General features: G+C 45.6%; 1 protein-coding gene across 3 annotated transcripts in view; it reads right to left on the reverse strand.

Annotated features, from left to right (window-relative positions):
- Positions 1-3,401: 3,401 nt before the first annotated feature.
- The window catches only part of RRAGD (Ras related GTP binding D), a 37,513-nt gene continuing 22,354 nt past the window's right edge, over positions 3,402-18,560 (reverse strand). For all 3 annotated transcript variants that reach the window (XM_045011424.1, XM_045011427.1, XM_045011425.1), the window contains exons 6-7: positions 15,644-15,792; positions 3,402-6,310 (exon numbers count right to left, since the gene is read on the reverse strand). In XM_045011424.1, the coding sequence (XP_044867359.1) occupies positions 6,159-6,310; positions 15,644-15,792 (301 nt within the window). In that variant the 3' untranslated portion in view covers positions 3,402-6,158. The remainder of the gene's footprint in view (positions 6,311-15,643; positions 15,793-18,560) is intronic.

The following is an 18,560-nucleotide window of genomic DNA, read 5'->3' on the forward strand; positions in this document are numbered from 1 at the left end:
TTCCAGATATGGAAATAATAGCGAATGTTTCTGGTATGTATCCAGAGCACTGCAGATAGCAGAAATAAGAGTTTCATAGCCAGAACTGATTTTGGTTAATAATATTATTGGATCTAATAACTGCTTTGCAAGGAGAAATTGCTAGGTGTAATTGTTGGCCTCCTATTCCTTCCCCATTTCCATCCAGGTTATACTGCAGTTGTTAACAATTTATAGTGATCCAGGGCCTATATTAAGCTATTGAAGATGCTGTAGTCACCTTCCCTTATGTAAAGACTTCTCAGTTTTCCTTAGCTTTAAACTTATACTCATAGGCTTTCCTCAGTGAGGGAAAGATATGGCATTATGATACTACAGTATAGAATCATAGGACTGGAAGGGATCTTGAGAGGTCATCTAGTCAAGTCCCCTGAACTCATGGCAGGACTAAGTATTATCTAGACCATCCCTGACAGGTGTTTTATAATTGGAGCTATACCTATCTCCTAGAACTGGAAAGGACCTCAAAAGGTCATTGAGTCCAGCCCCCTGCCTTCACTAGCAGGACCAAGTACTGATTTTTGCCCCAGATCCCTAAGTAGCCCCCTCAAGGATTGAACTCACAACCCTGGGTTTAGCAGGCCAATGCTCAAACCACTGAGCTATCCCTCCCCCCATAAGGTTTGTCTAATCTGCTTTCAAAAATCTCCAATGATGGAGATTCCACCACCTCCCTAGGCAATTTATTCCAGTGCTTAAACACCCTGACAGTTAGGAAGTTTTTCCTAATGTCCAACCTAAACCTCCCTTGCTGCAATTTAAGCCCATTGCTTCTTGTCCTATCCTCAGAGGTTAAGAAAAACATTTTTTCTTCCTCCTCCTTGTAACAACCTTTTATGTACTTGAAAACTGTTTTCATGTCCCCTCTGAGTCTTCGCTTTTCCAGACTAAACAAACCCAATTTTTCATTGGTCATGTTTTCTAGATCTTTAATCTTTTTTGTTGCTCTTCTCTGGACTTTCTCCAATTTGTCCACATCTTTCCTGAAATGTGGCACCCAGAACTGGACACAATACTCCAGTTGAGGCCTAACCCACGCGGAGTAGAGCGGAAGATTTACTTCTCGTGTCTTGCTTACAACACTGCTGCTAATACATCCCAGAATGATGTTCACTTTTTTTGCAACAGCGTTACACTGTTGACTCATATTTAGCTTGTGGTCCATTATGACCTCCAGATCCCTTTCTGCAGTACTCCATTCTAGGCAGTCATTTCCCATTTTGTATATGTGCAACCGATTGTTCCTTCTTAAGTGGAATACTTTGCATTTGTCCATATTGAATTTCATCCTATAGACTTCAGACCATTTCTCCAGTTTGTCCAGATCATTTTGAATTATAATCATATCTTCCAAAGCACTTGCAACCCCTCCCAGCTTGGTTTCGTCTATAAACTTTATAAGTGTACTCTCTATGCCATTATCTAAATCATTGATGAAGATAGTGAACAGAACTGGATCCAGAACTGATCCCTGCGGGACTGCACTCATTATGCCTTTCCAGTATGACTGTGAACCACTGATAACTACTCTCTGGGAACAGTTTTCTAACTTTCACCCAAGAAGATTAGCCAGAACTACAGCTGTAGGCTTGCCATTGTTCAGTCCTTCAGTTTAGCAATATCATCTCCAGAATAGTCACTTATGTTAGACTGTGAACCTCTTACACATGAATCGTCCTATTGACTCTAATGGGACTACCCGTGTGAATATTGCTCAGTGTGCGCAGTCTGGCCCTTAATTCTCCAAGTTGAACAAGATATTTTCAAACTCACTTACTGTGACAGGAAACAAGCAATTTACTATCTCTTTATAGCGCTAGCTAGCAATTGAGAAGTTGTTTAAAATCTCCTAACAAATTTAATACAATTGTAATGAATACTATTAAAAGATCTTGAAAAGAAAAGGATTCAAGAAATGTCTCTCAGAAAATACTTTGTGAAAAGTTTGAGCTTAATCTGACAAGGTATTATGGGACAAGGTGGGTGAGATAATATCTTTTATTTAACCAACTTCTGTTGATGAGAGACTCAAGCTTACACAGAGCTCTTCTGTAGGTCTGGGAAATGTATTTGTGTTGCCAGACCTGTAAAAGAGCTGTGTCTAAGCTCAAAAGCTTGTCTCTTTTACCAACAGAAATTGGTCCACTAAAAGATATTATCTCACCCACCTTGTCTCTCTGATAGCTTGGGACCGACATGGTTACAACACTGCATAAGGCATTATAGAAACTTGGGGGTGGTGGTGGAAGGGAGTCTGCACATTTTCAAGCTTACTAACAATTTTTTAGTTGTGTAGTATCTCAGAAATGACTTGTCTTATAAACCACAAAACCATTTTTAAGCACTTTCAAAGTAAATCCACTATTTCAATAAATTGAGGAATTAGTAAAGTTAAATAATCCTATATAGGTCACCCACCTTGTCCCATAATACCTTGTCAGATTAGGCTCAAACTTTTCACAAAGTATTTTCACCTCACCAGAGTGAAGCTTCAGGCCCCATGATACAAGTCACGATTTTAATATTTTCCAGAAACTATTTTGTGCCATCACAAAAAAAAGTCAACTCTTGAGCCAACTCTGACTGAAGCTATTCTGGGAGATTTTTTTTTCTACATGACGTAATGTCCTTAATTGTACTGTATCTATTAAAATCTCCCATATTGCTTTCAATAGTCACCAGGAGATCGATGCCGATTCCAGACGACTCCCGGCCAATCCAGGAAGGTTGGCAACTCTGCTCTTGAGTGACTATGTTTTCAATTACATATCACTAAAGCACCTTCTTGCTGAACACACATCTTCAATAATGCACTTTGCACCTGTAATCACAGCATTATAGAAAGGTATTCTATACTGTAATCTTAAAAAATCTTCCCGGTCCCAGAAAGACAGGTCAGATTTTAACTTCTTAAAAGACATCACGGTGCTATTAGTTGCATTTATGTACTCTGGGCTTCTGCTTACTGCATTAGTTATATAGCCCTACTCCACAAAATCAAGTTGATGGAAATTTGTATGTTAATACTGACCAACTCCTGCAGCTAGAAGCAAAAAAAAATATAAAGGACATACAAGGTATTTATTTTAAAGGGGCACTGCCTGTTCAAATACAGCCCTAAATTTAGGTTGTGCAAAAGCTTGTTTTTACAATATGTAAAATGACCATGAAATTTAAAGAAACAGAATGGAAACCCCATGTTCATAAAAAATAAATTAATTAAATAAATAAATCTCCCTTATGCTTCACTGCTCAAACAGTTCAGACTCCTGGTAGCACGAGTACCTAACAGGATTTTTTTTAGTAACTGACTAATCAAAAGTGAAAGATGAATCATCATCCAAGCTGAGGAATGCAAAAAGTGAACAACAAAAGTAGTTTTATTTTAACATTCTTTCAGTTCTTTCAGCTTTAATAATCCAACATATTACTTGTAACATAGGTAAGATTATTTGATTTTTACCTTGATTTTATCCACTTGGAAGTTTTATATGATAGCTGCAAGAGTCATCCTGGTGACACTATAATACGCAACATAATGTAAAATGTACGGCTTAACTAAATTGACAGTGTCTCCACATGCACATACAAATATGATACTGTGATTGCATCTTTAGTGGAAAAATGTGCATGCTTACATAAGGAAACCAGATATCTTAATTAATCTCTTCAGTCCTGGTTCCCACAGCAGCAACTCTATGGCAGGAAAAAAACCAGTAGCATTCTTTGGCAGTACTGGAGATGTTCCTTGCCCCACATAATCAGATACATCTGAAAGAAGTGAAGTGGTGAAGACTGATACTCCTGACACATCATTGCAACAAAAGAGGGAGACAAATATGCACACACAGTGGCCCAAATCCACCCCTGTGGAAGTACTATGGAGGGGAGAATACAGGGGAGCACTCACTGACATAACTATTAACCCCCAAAGAATATATTACTGGTTAGGCTGGGGGCAGCTGTCTCCAACACCACCACAAAACCCTCCAGCTAGTGTCAGAGAGGTAACACTGGGAGGAGCTCACTCTCCCTGGTATTTTTGGAGCACTCTCCCCTCTTAAACCAGTGCCAATAATGTAGTCCCAGGTAAAGAGTTTATCCACTTCTCATTTGGGGAATCTGAAGTTTAATATAGGAGCTTCCCATTTTTTTTTAACTAATATATCACAGTGTACCACTGCAGCCCCTATTCCTCACACTGATGTCTCTCCCCTCCACAACTTTTGGGTAACAGAAGTACTCTCCATCTCTCCCAAGCACTTAGACAGCTCTCAGAACCATATGTTTGGCATATTTTTCATAATATTGATCAGATACTCTAGAAAGGATCCATTTGTTGATTAAATTCATATTTTAAAATACTCCATTTCTGTCCAATAAACTCAGACCAAAGGAACCAATGAAGGCTAAAGGATAAACAGAAAAATCATGTACGTTAGGCAGCAATGAAGGGTTAAAAGCCAATAGTTTCTCCTTAGACTAATATTCACTTAGACATATTGCATTCTTATCTTCCATCTCAGCTGGCACTCTACTACCATGATGTTGGGCACAATAACAAAAGCTAAAGAATTGCATAAGACGTTCCAAGATGGTCTTATAACAGAGTACAGTGTATGTATTCAGCAAGTCTCTCAATGACTATGTTTGCTGTTGGCAAAAACTCTCTATTTCTGTCATATGCCAAAAAATACTGGTGATTTTAGTCCACAATTAAAGGTGCAGCATTACAATTTGTTTTAACTGGATGTGTACTTTTTAACAAAGGAAACTTTCAAAAATGTTTCTCCCTTATCTTTTCTGGCTACAAGGTTATTCAGTGAACTCTTGCAGCTGTTCTAGAGCCATGTGCACATAAGCCCTATGTAGGAAGCATGGGTACAGGAGCTGCTCTCCCCTGTGTGCTCTTTCATTTGGCAGAGCTATTCTTTAAGCTACAACTATAAAATGAATACAGAATTGAGAAGGCATGTTTTACTTCTCCCTGCCCTCCTTTTTGGGGTGGGTAGTGCTGTAATTGCTGCAAGGACAGATCTGCCACTGTGATCAGTGTTAAAACAGAAAGTAGCTACATCTATGTAGATTAGAATAAAAGAGACCAGTCCTTCAGTCCTCATTTAAGAACTCCCTCTGAAATCAAAGGGAGATTTGACCCAAGTAAAGCAAGTAGAACTGGGCCCCAGCATGAGCAACTTTAGGATTTTCCTCTAATGCTTTAATATACCTGAAACTTTATATTATATTGGTATGGCAGAAATGAAATACAAACTTTTTCTTCCTCCAATTGTAGAGGCTCAGACTCTCAAACTAAGCATATAAATAAAATCCTTCAGTTACATACCCTGTTCCTGAAATGTTATAAAAGCACCAATGCAACATAAAGCAGTATTACAAAATAATATCTATATAGAAAGTTATTTTAGAGATATATGTTGAGGTAAATTATAATAAAAAGCCCAACTGAGAGGGCATTACCAGTGTTATGGAGAAGTTTGGGTAGAGTTTAGCCAAAGGCCTGTTTTACAAAAGCTAATTTTTACCTACCAGTTGGTAAAGCTCTTATTGCTATCATACATCAAAATAAGAATTCTTCAACTTACAAATTGAAAAAAAATATATGAAGTTGGATTTGTTTGAATGTTATGTATTCTGTCATAAATTTTAAAAAAGTAATTGTATCAAGTTTTCTTGATTGTTAAGTAAACAATTTGATTGTAGCATGTATATAAACTACACGTTATACTTTACCATGCATGAAAATCAGCTTAAAAAACTAAGTTTATCAAAGTTTAACTCCACGAGAACATGAAAAAAGTGCAAATTATGTACCCAACATTTCTGTCACAGCTGATTTTTCTTAATATGGCCTGGAAAAAAGTTTACAGCATATATTAAGAGAATTCTTACAAGAACATATATTCACCTCAATGTTTATATACAATATTTTGCTCAAAGTGCTCACTGTATATGAAAAAATTGACTGGATAAAAAATGTTTAAACAGTGCCTTTTTGAGGGGTTGGGAGGAAAATCCATGTAATACACCAGTCCCATTTCTCTTCCCCTTCAGTCAGTGCAACAAGAGCCTTGCTGACAATAATGCCATTAGAACTTCAGCTACAGTGGTGCTCTAGGTGTGCCATTAGGGGTGGCTCTTTTATTCTTTTGCATCTGACTCTGATGTTTTCTAGATCTCACTACTTTCATTCTCACTTCAAATACTTCATGTATAGCCTTGCGAAAACAATGGAAGTTGTAGTCTATTAGTCCTAGAAAAAGAGAGAGACAAAAAGGAAAAAAGAATTTTAAATCTTAAAATCTTCATACAATATTAAAATACAATATCAAATTAACTTATTTTCCATATTTTATTTACTAATGACTCACTTAACTGGGTCAATCTTATGGACAATGATTTTTCATTTACTGCAAAAGCACATTAAAACTGAATTATTTACAGTGTGGTATCTCATGATTCTGTACTAGATTCCCATGTTATTTAATATATTTATTAATGATCTGAAAAGCAGAAGCAGTGGAGAGAGACAAGGTAGCAAAATTTGCACGTGACAGAGTTATTTAACTTGGCCCTGGTGTACACCTAAAAATTAGATCGACCTAGCCACATCACTCAGAGCTGGAAAAAGTTTTGTGCCGTTTGCAATGTACTTAAGTTGATCTAACCCCACACTGTAAATGCAGCTAGGTCAACAGAAGAATTCTCAGAGAGTAAATCAACTACACTGATGGAAAAACCCCTTCCATCGGTATAGGAAGCTCGTACACTGCATGGCTATAGCTACAGTCCCATAGTTGTGCCACTGGAGCCTGGACATACCTTTAGTCAAGACCAGGTAGAACTAAGAGGAACTTCAGGGAGACCTAAACAAGGGAGGTGAACAGGCAACACGACGGCAAATGAAATTCAATGTCTATAAATACCAAGTAATGTATATTGGAGGGAAAAAATGTAAAACTATTCATACACCGAACAGGGTTCTAAATTAACTGTATCAGCTCACAGGTGGGCCCTGGGCATCACTGCAGACACCTTAGTGAAGACTTCTGATCAGTGTACAAATATGTTTAAAAAAAAAGTGAACAAGACATTAGGTTGCATAAAGAATGGGATGGTTAATCTTATAATACTTTTTATATTAATCAGTGTTGCAGTATCATCTGGAATACTGTGTGCAGTACTGGTCATCCAATCTCAAAAAGGGTGTTGCTGAACTAGAGGAGGTTCAGAGAAGAGTGGGAAAAACATTATAAAGAGCCTGGAAAGACTCTTATGAAGAGAGATTGAAAAGAATGGGATTGTTAGAAAGGAGATGAATAAGAGGGGACATGATAAAATACACCTCTACCCCGATATAACATGGTCCTCGGGAGCCGAAAAATCTCATAGTGTTATAGGTGAGACCGCGTTATATCGGGGTAAGGAGAGGAACCGCTCCCCGCCGCAGCTCACCTCCGCTCTGCCTCTGCCTCCTACCTGAGCGCGCCATCGCCGCCGCGCCGCTTCTCCCTCCCTTCCAGGCTTACCGCGCCAATCAGCTGTTTGGCCCGGCAAGCCTGGAAGGGGAAGGAGAAGCGGAGCAGAGGCGGCGCGCTCAGGGGAGGAGGTGGAGATGAGCTAGAGCGGGGAGTGGTTCCTCTGCGCCCCCCGTTACTTGCTGCAGCCCTCCCCAATCAGCTGTTTGGCGTGCAAGCCTAGGAGGGAGGAGAAGCGGCGCACTCATGGGAGAAGGAGGTGGTGGTGGAGCAGAGGTGAGCTGGGGAGGGGAGCGGTTCCTCTGCACCCCCCTGTTACTGGCTGCGGCTCCCCGGCCCCAGCTCACCTCTGCCTCCGCCTCCTCCTACGAGCACGCTGCAGCTCTGCTTCTCCTCCCTCCCAGGCTTGCCACGCCAAACAGCTGATTGGCGCGGCAAGCCTGGGAGGGAGGAGAAGCGGAACTGCAGCGTGCTCATGGGAGGAGGTGGAGCGGAGGTGAGCTGGGGCAGGAGGCCCTGGGGAGGGCCGCAGCAAGTAACGGGCGGGCACAGAGGAACCGCTTGCGGTAACATGAATTCGGATGTAACGAGGTAAAGCAGCCCCTTCTCCTAGAGCGCTGCTTACCGCAGTATATCCGAATTCGCGTTATATAGGACCACATTATATCGGGGTAGAGGTGTATATAAAATAATGAATAATCTAGCACCAAGGCTGTTAAGCATTGTTTGTTCACAACATGCTTCGTTTTCTAAAGCGTAGTCTTTTCAATAAGTACTCCAAAATTACACTCCTTGCACACTATAATGCAGTATAGTTAAAGAAAAATTCACTATAAAAGACGGTTACTCACCTTTGTAACTGTTGTTCTTCGAGATGTGTTGCTCATATCCATTCCAATTAGGTGTGCGCGCGCCGCATGCACGTTCGTCGGAAGATTTTTACCCTAGCAACACTTGGTGGGTCGGCTGGGTCGCCCCCTGGAGTGGCGCCGCTAGAGCGCTGAATAAATACTCCTGCCGACCCAACGGCCCTTCAGTTCCTTCTTGCCGGCTACTCCGACAGAGGGGAAGGAGGGCGGGTTTGGAATGGATATGAGCAACACATCTCGAAGAACAACAGTTACAAAGGTGAGTAACCATCTTTTCTTCTTTGAGTGCTTGCTCATATCGATTCCAATTAGGTGATTCCCAAGCCTTACCTAGGTGGTGGGGTCGGAGTGAGATGTTGCAGAATGCAGAACTGCTGAGCCAAAGGCTGCATCATCTTTGGACTGTTGGACCAGTGCATAATGGCAGGCAAAGGTGTGGACCGAGGACCAGGTAGCTGCACAACAGATCTCCTGGATGGGCACGTGGGCCAGGAAGGCAGCAGAAGAAGCCTGAGCCCTGGCAGAATGTGCAGTGAGGTGGCTCGATGGAATATGGGCCAAGTCATAGCGGATGCACGACATCACCCAAGATGAAATCCTCTGGGAGGAGACAGTTAGGCCCTTGATTCGGTCTGCCACTGCAACGAAGAGTTGGGGAGTCTTACGAAAGGGCTTTGTCTGCTCGATATAAAATGCAAGCGCCCTACAGACGTCTAGGGAGTGCAATTGTTGCTCCCTTCGTGATGAGTGTAGCTTCGGAAAGAAGACCGGAAGGAAGACATCCTGGTTGATATGAAAGGCCGACACCACCTTAGGGAGGAAGGCCGGATGTGGTCGCAACTGCACCTTGTCCTTGTGAAACACAGTATACGGTGGGTCCACCATGAGAGCCCGAAGCTCGGAGACTCGTCTGGCCGATGTAATGGCTACGAGGAAAACTGTCTTCCAGGACAGGAATAGCAGCGAGCAGGTTGCCAGTGGCTCGAATGGGGCAGTCATAAGTCTGGTTAGAACCAGGTTGAGGTCCCAGGTTTGGGTGGGGCAGCGAACTTGGGGGTATAAGCGCTCCAAGCCCTTGAGGAACCCAGAAACCATAGGGTGCGAGAATACGGAGTGGCCACTCTCCCCTGGGTGGAAGGTAGAGATGGCTGCCAAGTGCACCCTCAATGATGATACCGCCAGGCCCTGCTGTTTGAGAGACCAGAGGTAGTCCAAGATGGAATGGATCGGGACCTCGATGGGAGTAACATTGTGTGTTTCGCACCAGCAGGAGAAACGCTTCCACTTGGCCAGATATGTTAACCGAGTGGAAGGTTTCCTACTACCCAGGAGTACCTGTTGTACCGAGGCAGAGCAACGTAACTCGGATCGGTTTAACCACGCAGCAGCCATGCTGTAAGGTGCAGGGAATGCAGGTCTGGGTGGTGAAGTCTGCCGTGATCCTGCGTTATGAGGTCTGGGTGAAGAGGCAGGGGAATCGGGTTGGCTATCGACAGGTCTAGCAACATGGTGTACCAGTGCTGCCTGGGCCACGCTGGAGCGATCATGATCAGGTGTGCTCTGTCCCTGCGGAGTTTTAGCAGGACCCTGTGAACCAGCGGGAACGGTGGAAAAGCGTACAGCAGTTGGCTCGTCCACGGCATCAGAAAAGCGTCCGAGATCGAGCCCAGGGAGAGGCCTTGGAATGAGCAGAACGTCTGGCACTTCCTGTTCTCGCGAGAAGCGAAGAGGTCTATGCGGGGAAAGCCCCACTTCCAGAAAACAGAATGGATAACGTCCGGACGAATCGACCACTCGTGAGACAGGAAGGATCTGCTGAGGCGATCTGCCAGAGTGTTCCAGACCCCTGGGAGAAAGGACGCTACCAGGTCTATCAATTGGGCTATGCAGAAGTCCCAGAGCTGGATGGCTTCCTGGCAAAGAGGGGAGGACCGTGCTCCTCCCTGCTTGTTTATGTAATACATGGCCGTTGTGTTGTCTGTGAACACTGAGACACAATGGCCTTGTAGGTGCTGCTGAAATGCCTGGCACGCAAGGCGGACTGCTCTCAGCTCTCGGACATTGATGTGCAAGACCAGCTCTTGAGCTGACCAAAGGCCCTGAGTGCAAAGCTGACCAAGGTGAGCACCCCAGCTGAGAGATGAGGTGTCCGTCGTCAGGGACACCGAGGGGTGAGGTGGATGGAATGGCATACCTGCACACACCAGGGAGGGCGTCGACCACCAGTCGAGGGAGCCTAGGATGCTCGGGGGGATCGTGACGATCATGTCTATGCTGTCTCTGCTCGGGTGGTATACCAAGGTGAGCCACGATTGGAGTGGACGGAGGCAAAGCCTGGCATGTTTGGTTACGAACGTGCAGGCAGCCATGTGACCCAGGAGACCTAAGCAAGTGCGAGCCGAAGTTGTCGGGAAGTTCCGGAGACCTTGTATAATTGTTAGCATCGCCTGAAACCGAGGCTGAGGTAAGCAGGCTCTGGAGAAATTGGAGTCCAGGATGGCCCCAATGAATTCTATTCTCAGTGTGGGAATCAGAGTGGATTTCTCTATATTGATCATCAGGCCTAGACGCAGGAATAGGTCCTTGACGATGCCCACATGACAGGTAACTTGGGCCTCGGAGGTCCCTTGAATGAGCCAATCGTCTAGATACGGAAAAACGTGTATCCGACAGCGGCGGAGGGAGGCGGCGATTACAGCCATGCACTTTGTGAATACTCTTGGGGCTGTAGAGAGGCCAAACGGAAGGACCGTAAACTGGAAATGTTGACGGTTGGTCACAAACCGGAGGTACCGTCTGTGTGGAGGACAAATGGCGACGTGAAAATACGCGTCCTTCATATCGAGGGCGGCATACCAGTCTCCGGGATCCAAGGATGGGATGATGGTCCCCAGGGATACCATGCGAAACTTCAGCTTTATCATGAACTTGTTGAGTTCCCGCAGGTCTAGGATAGGTCTGAGACCTCCCTTCGCCTTGGGGATTAGGAAATAGCAGGAGTAGAATCCCTTGCCCCTTTCGTCCTTTGGTACCTCCTCTATAGCTCCTCTATAGCTCCGATGGCGAGGAGCGTCCGCACCTCTTGCAAGAGGAATTGCTCGTGAGAGGGGTCCCTGAAGAGGGACGAGGATGGAGGGTGGGGAAATAAACTGGAGGCGGTACCCAAGTTCCACCGTGAGTAGGACCCAATGATCTGAGGTTAGATGGGACCACGCAGGGAGGAAAAAGGAGAGGCGGTTGTAAAAGGGAGGGAATGGATCCTGGGTAATAATTGGTATGCCGTCCTCGGGCGTGCCTTAAAAGTTTGGCTTTGGCCCCGCTGGTGGTTTAGAGGGACCCTGATTTTGGCCCCCTTGGGGCCCTGACTGACGCCTACAACCGCCTCGGCCACGCCTTCTGCCAAAGCCCTGTCTTTGTCTAGGCGCAGGGTAAGGGCGGTGAGGCTGGGAACGGAAAGGCCGGCACTGAGTCACCAGCGTGTGCATGCCGAGAGAGCGTATAGTGACCCTGCTGTCCTTTAGGCTTTGCAGCCTAGGGTCAGTTTTTTCGGAGAACAGGCTTTTGCCATCGAAGGGCAAGTCCTGTATAGTATGCTGCAGCTCCGGGGGAAGGCCCGACACCTGGAGCCATGAAATGCGCCTCATGGCAACACCTGAGGCCAGAGTCCTGGCAGCGGAGTCAGCCGCATCCAATGAGGCCTGGAGTGAAGTTCTCGCCACTTTCTTCCCTTCTTCCAGGAGGGCAGCAAACTCTTGACGGGAGTCCTGAGGAACCAACTCTGTAAATTTGCCCACCGCCACCCAGGTGTTGTAATTGTAGCGGCTAAGCAGGGCTTGCTGGTTTGCTATGCGGAGTTGCAGGGCCCCTCCCGAGTACATCTTATGGCCCAGTAAGTCCATTCGCCTAGCCTCCTTCGATTTAGGGGCTGGTGCCTGCTGGCCATGGCGTTCCCTCTCATTGACGGACTGGACGACAAGGGAGCAGGGGGGAGGATGTACATATAGGTACTCGTACCCCCTGGAGGGTACCATATACTTGCGTTCGACTCCCCTGGCCGCAGGCGGGATAGAGGCTGGAGACTGCCAGATGGTATCCGCATTGGCTTGGATTGTCCGAATGAACGGTAGGGCCACTCTAATGGGGGCGTCAGCCGACAGAATGTCTATGACCGGATCCTCTATCTCCGAGACTTCCTCCACTTGGAGGTTCATATTGAGTGCCACCCGTCTCAGGAGGTCCTGATGGGCCCTCAAGTCAATTGGAGGAGGGCCCGAGGAGGATGTTCCTGCCACTGCCTGATCTGGGGAGGAGGAAGAAGAAAGGCCAGGGACAAGCGGGTCCTGCGTGGGCTCGTGCTCCTGGACGACCTCCTGTTCCAGTGGGATCTGGGAGTCCAGTGGCTGAACCGGGGCTTCCTCCGTACTGGTCGGAGGGGGACGGCTAACTGTCGCCTCTGGCACCCAGTGCTCTGACGGAACAGAGCGAGATGGGATCACAGGTACCCCTTGGGCCTGGTGGTACGCCCAAGGTGTCCAGAATGACCACTGATGGGGGCCAGGGTCCTGGGCCTGGGGCTCCTGGAAGACTCTGGTGGGCACATCCGAATCACGGTCCTGCGCATATGAACTACCCGCGTGGGACAACACTGATGCATGTCTGGATGGCCATGGAGGAGCTGAAAATCCCTGGGCAGAGTCTCCCTCTCTAGCTGACGTCGCTCGACGTGGCACCGGGGATCGGTACCGGGAGGCATACCGGTACCGGGAGTGAGATCGGGACCTGCGACCGGAGCGGTGCCGGGAGGTCAACCGAGATCTCGAGGCACGACGTCGGGAGTGGCTACGAGAGTCACGGTGCCTGGAGCGGTGCCGGGAGCTGGATCGGTGCCGAGTGTACTGGGCCGGCGAACGGGACACTGACCGGTGCCGCGAGTAGGACCGGTACCGAAATGGAGAATGATGCCGGGACTGCGAGCGGCGTCGGGACCTGGATCGGCGACGGGACCGAGAACGTCTGCGGGATCGCGATCATGACCGGTGCCGCTCTGCGGTGCCAACGAAGGGTGGTCTGATCAAGGCAGGCTTGCCAATTGACTGTATAACCCGCACCGGCGGTTCTGGGGGTTGAGGCAGCGCAGACTCCGTCATTGCAATCAACTCCCTCGCCGTGGAAAATGTCTCCAGCATGGAGGGAATAGTGAGCTCAACCACGGCTCGCGCCGGGGAGCTTTCGGGCACCAGACTCGATGGCTCTTGCATGGCTGGAATCGACGGTGCCGATATTGTCGGTGCCATGGCAGGTATCGGTGCCGGGCGGTCCGACTTAGTAGAGCACTTGGGCTGCGGAGCAGGCGGCGCGGACACAGCAGGAGTCTTATGCCTCTTCGCCGTCGGGGAGAGGGATCGGTGCCGAGTGAATGTCAGTGCCAGCGACGGCCGGTGCCGAGAGGCCTTGGTGGTACCAGCGCAATCCGGTGCCAAGGGAGCACTTCTTGAAGACTGTCCAGCGCTCGGTGCCGAGGGCGGAGGAGTAAGAGCTGCCTCCATCAGGAGCTGCTTGAGACGAAAGTCCCGCTCCTTTTTTGTTCTCGGCTTAAAGGCCTTACAAATGTGGCACTTATCTGTTAGGTGAGATTCCCCGAGGCACTTAAGACAGGAGTCGTGGGGATCTCCTGTCGGCATCGGCTTGTGGCAGGCCGAGCACGGTTTGAAACCCAGTGAACCGGGCATAGGCCCCGGCACCGGGTGCGGGGAAGGGGATAATCCCCGAACCCCTTTGAACTATATACACTAACTATACTATAAACGAATAAAGTTAACTACAACTATATAAATCTGAACTATATACACAAGAATTAACGAGAGAACTACGAGTAGCTAGGGAAGTGGAGGCCAGCTAAGCCACGCTCCACTGTTCCAACGACCGACACGGGCGGTAAGAAGGAACTGAAGGGCCGTTGGGTCGGCAGGGGTATATATTCGGCGCTCTAGCAGCGCCACTCCAGGGGGCGACCCAGCCGACCCACCGAGTGTTGCTAGGGTAAAAATCTTCCGACGAACGTGCACGTGGCGCGCGCACACCTAATTGGAATCGATATGAGCAAGCACTCGAAGAAGAATAAAAGGATATAATGGAAGAGGTCTTAACACAGTAGTGCTAGCACAGCAAAATTTGGGTTAAGCCTGACAGACTCGCTTTGCAGTTCTTCACAATTGCATGACTATTAGTGTTAGCACAACGTAGAATATTAAAAATATAAGAGCTAATTCCAGCTTCAGTGCTAAGGAAATATCCCAATTTGACAACACCAAAGATACTAGAGCTATATATTCACCCCAACACCAATCAATCGTTCTGTATTGATAAGATACCCACTATGACTGGAATTCCGTAAAATAAGACAAACAAGTCCTCTAATCAATTCACTGAACAGGGATAGCACCAGTATTGCTGATTACTACATACCTGCTTACGTACATTCATCTTGAGAGGGAAGAGGTGCATTCTAGGGCTAAGATAATAGTTCATTCTCCACAGCTCAGTTTATAAGACTGTCAAGTATGGTTATTAGAACCAACAATACTCGTGGGTTGGGAGACACACAGACACCTCTCCACTAGGAATCTGACCAAGACCAACAGCTCAAGCGACACTGGCCAATGAACAGCTGGACAGTGAACTAGAGTTGTTAATACTCACCTTGGCAAGAGTCAGAGTGGTTACTCACAAGCTTTGTACGTGATATACAAAACCTGAAAACTGCCTGGTTTCCAAACATGCAGTTTAAAAAAAAAATCTCAAAGAGGCAAAAACAAATCTTTTCTTATTGAAAAGTAAGGACTCAAACGATTTTCTCTTGGGTTCTGTGGATAGGATATTACAATTACATATTCTTATATCAATAAGTGCAATGCAAAGTTAGCAAAAATGTGCTGAAACAATCATTATTTGTGTATTAGTATAAATGGAAGTCTTATTGCTTTTGACATTTAATTGTATGGCTTTCTTTCATACAGGAAAGTTGTTCATATATTTATCATTTCATCTTATCTGAGTGGCAACACAAACACCTCATAATTTTAGGCACAATGATATGAAAGCCATATCAAAATACGTTTTTATTTGATATTTGTGATACCACTAGAAGTCGTAACATCCTCTAGGGACAACCCCACAGTTACTCATTAGCTTGTGAATATGAAGTAAAAAAATCGATTACTACAAAAAAATTAAAAATACCTTTTCTCTCAAAGCTTTCTTCTCTTACAAAGCAAACAAGAGCAAGGAATTTTGTCACCTCCTTTAGATAAAGGACAGTTGTATTGTTCAGTTTTATGATTGCTGTTGATTCTTTGTCATAAGGTGTTCCCGCGCCATCTTCTTTGAGCCTAAATGGCAAAATAAAAAAAAACATGTAGTTAGTCATTGGACAAATTTAAATTATTTGGCTATATAGAACCTTCCATCTAAATATCTCAAAATGTGCTTATGAAAAATTCAGCTCCATAGCTTAGCATAGATTAAAGGACTTTTTAAAGTCACACAGGAAGTCTGTGAGAGCTGGGAACAGAACCCAGATATCCTGACTGTCACATACCAGAAGTAAACCACACTTCTTTCCTGTCTGTTATAGACCAATCTACCACAAACTTGTTTGCATTTTTATTAATATGCAACACTCTGACCTCAGTTCAGATAAAGACTGTGAAACAATTACTCTGTTCTGGCCTGATAATTCTGAGTATAGAAACTTGATTTGGGCAGTGGCAGCTGACTGATAGTTCAGGTCAATGCATTAAATTCCCCACAACGCTCCTACTTATGCAACAGTATACCAAGAGGAGAGACTTCTTCCTGACTCAAACTGATAATCAGCAAATACCTGTGATAAACTTTGTAATATGATCCCAGTAGTGTAAATGCACATAGCAATTTTATTACTCTAAATGGGTAATGTGCCCCAGTCTCATGAACTATTCGCATCAATATCTTGGGGCAGCAAGTTCAAGATTCCACATTCTGTGGATATGCATTTCCTTTTATTCCTCTTACATTTGTCTTCAATTTATTATATGGTCTTGTATTTGGGGAACGGTCAAATGGGTATCAGAGCAGCTTCTCTGCAGTTTAATGTCTCTATCATTTACTCTTCTCTCTCTCTGCAAGCTAAAATAATCCTAATCAATTAAAAAATATCTGTATACCCAAGTCTTACTTTATGTCTCTAAACTACACTATATCTCAATAAGATGACAAATAGAGATTTTTAACTGGTCACAAATGCTAAACAGTTATTTAAAGAGCGCATGGGACAGTCACAGTTTGTGCACACATATATAAGGTACCATGTCCACTAATGGTGCACAACAAGTAATAAATTAGATGTGTTTGTTTTTGATGTACACAGCAGCAGCCTTTTCCTTAAAATATAATGTCACAGAAACTGATCCCTAATTATTGTATGTATCTGCAAGGCACGAGCTTTCGTAAGATTAGTGAAGCATCTGAACTCGTGCAATCTGTAATAAAATATAAACTTGAAGAACATTCTACAATTTTTCTCCCTTTTTAAAAATCTAATGTGTACTGTACCTCAGCCAAAACTATGCTTTGTACATTTAACAGAGCTGTAAAACTTTAAGAGCCAGGCAAATGATTCAAATGCTACCTTTTTTAGAAAGAGCTTTGCCCACTTGTTATCGTTAAAGACCTATTGTAGTGTTTGCAGGTACCAAAGACCACCACACATTCTCTATTGAGTATTTTATGGATTAACCTTTAGAGGGCTGTGTTCCAGGATGCACTATTTCTACATCACTATGAGCCTGACTTTAGTGGGAACAGTGGATGTTCCACACATCTCAGGATCAAGCTGTAACAGGTACCTTAGAAGATTTTCAGTTACAGCAGTGAAGTGTATGATTGCTAATGGAAGGAGATGGGAAAATGAAACTCAAGATAGCTGGTAACAAGAGTATGGGGAGGAAGGAGGCAAGGAGTATCATTTGGTGGCAAACTAAACAAACATAGTAATGGGAGCTGCGTTTTTAAAACAAAATGGCAAACATTTGTGTGTGAAATTCAACACTGAGATTCACAAAAGAATGTCATTTTAAAAGGAGGGTCCCCTCCACTCCCTATTTCTATGTTAATGGCTATTATTAGGGCCCTATCAAATTCATGGCTGTGAAAAACGCATCACGGACGACGAAATCTTGTCTCCTCTATGAAATCTGCCAGGGAAGGGCAGAGTTGGGGCACCCCAGACAGGGCTCCTACCATGTACCAGGCTCCAGCTGCTAGTCCTGGCAGGGCTAGGGAGGGACAAGACTTCCTCTTCTCCTGCAGAGGCCACTCCCGGGGCCGGTCAGACGCATCGCCAGGAACCTTCCCTGGCTGCAGGAAGCTCTGCGCCCTCACCCTGTTTCCTGCCCCCATTGCTCCCCAATCACAGAGGGAGGGGTCACTGTACAGGGAGCCAGAACCAAGGGAGCAAGGGGGCCATGCCCCCCACTTTTAACATGGGTATAGTTTGGGGGGCAGGGGTGGCCCCCAGCTACACCCATGTTAATAATGGGGGGCATGGCCCCCCAGCCTTCCTGGTACTGCAAAGGTTCCGGAACCTTGTCCCCAGCACTGCCCCTCCCCAGCACCCGACGGTTAAAGGGCCCCTGGGTTGGCAGGTGTGTGTGGGGGAAATACCCACAGCACCCTCTGACCATGAGGCCAAAGGCGGTCACCCACCCGTAAGGCCAGCCCTTTCTCCCCCAAAAACTGATGACCCCACACACACCAAGCAACTCTCATGTCTGTGCTGCCCGCTGCTCTCCGGCTGCCCAGATCTGCAGGCAGCACCTCCATCAGCAGCAGCGCAGAAGTAAGGGTGGCAACACCACAACCTCCCTACAATAGCCTTGAGACCTCCCCACAACCCTCTTTTGGGCCAGGACCCCATGGTTTTAACACTATGATATTTCAGATGTAAATATCGGAAACCATGACATGGATGATTTTTAAAATCCTATGACCATGAAATTGACCAAAATGGACCGTGAATTAGGTAAGGCCATAGCTATTATCATAGCATATTTAGAGTCTCCATGAGATTACATGTATTTGAGATACCTTAGGTGATTTCCCATTCACTTCGACATAC

The sequence above is a fragment of the Mauremys mutica genome, chromosome 3 (assembly GCF_020497125.1).
Source record: "Mauremys mutica isolate MM-2020 ecotype Southern chromosome 3, ASM2049712v1, whole genome shotgun sequence".
In the NCBI taxonomy this organism is placed as follows: domain Eukaryota; kingdom Metazoa; phylum Chordata; order Testudines; family Geoemydidae; genus Mauremys; species Mauremys mutica.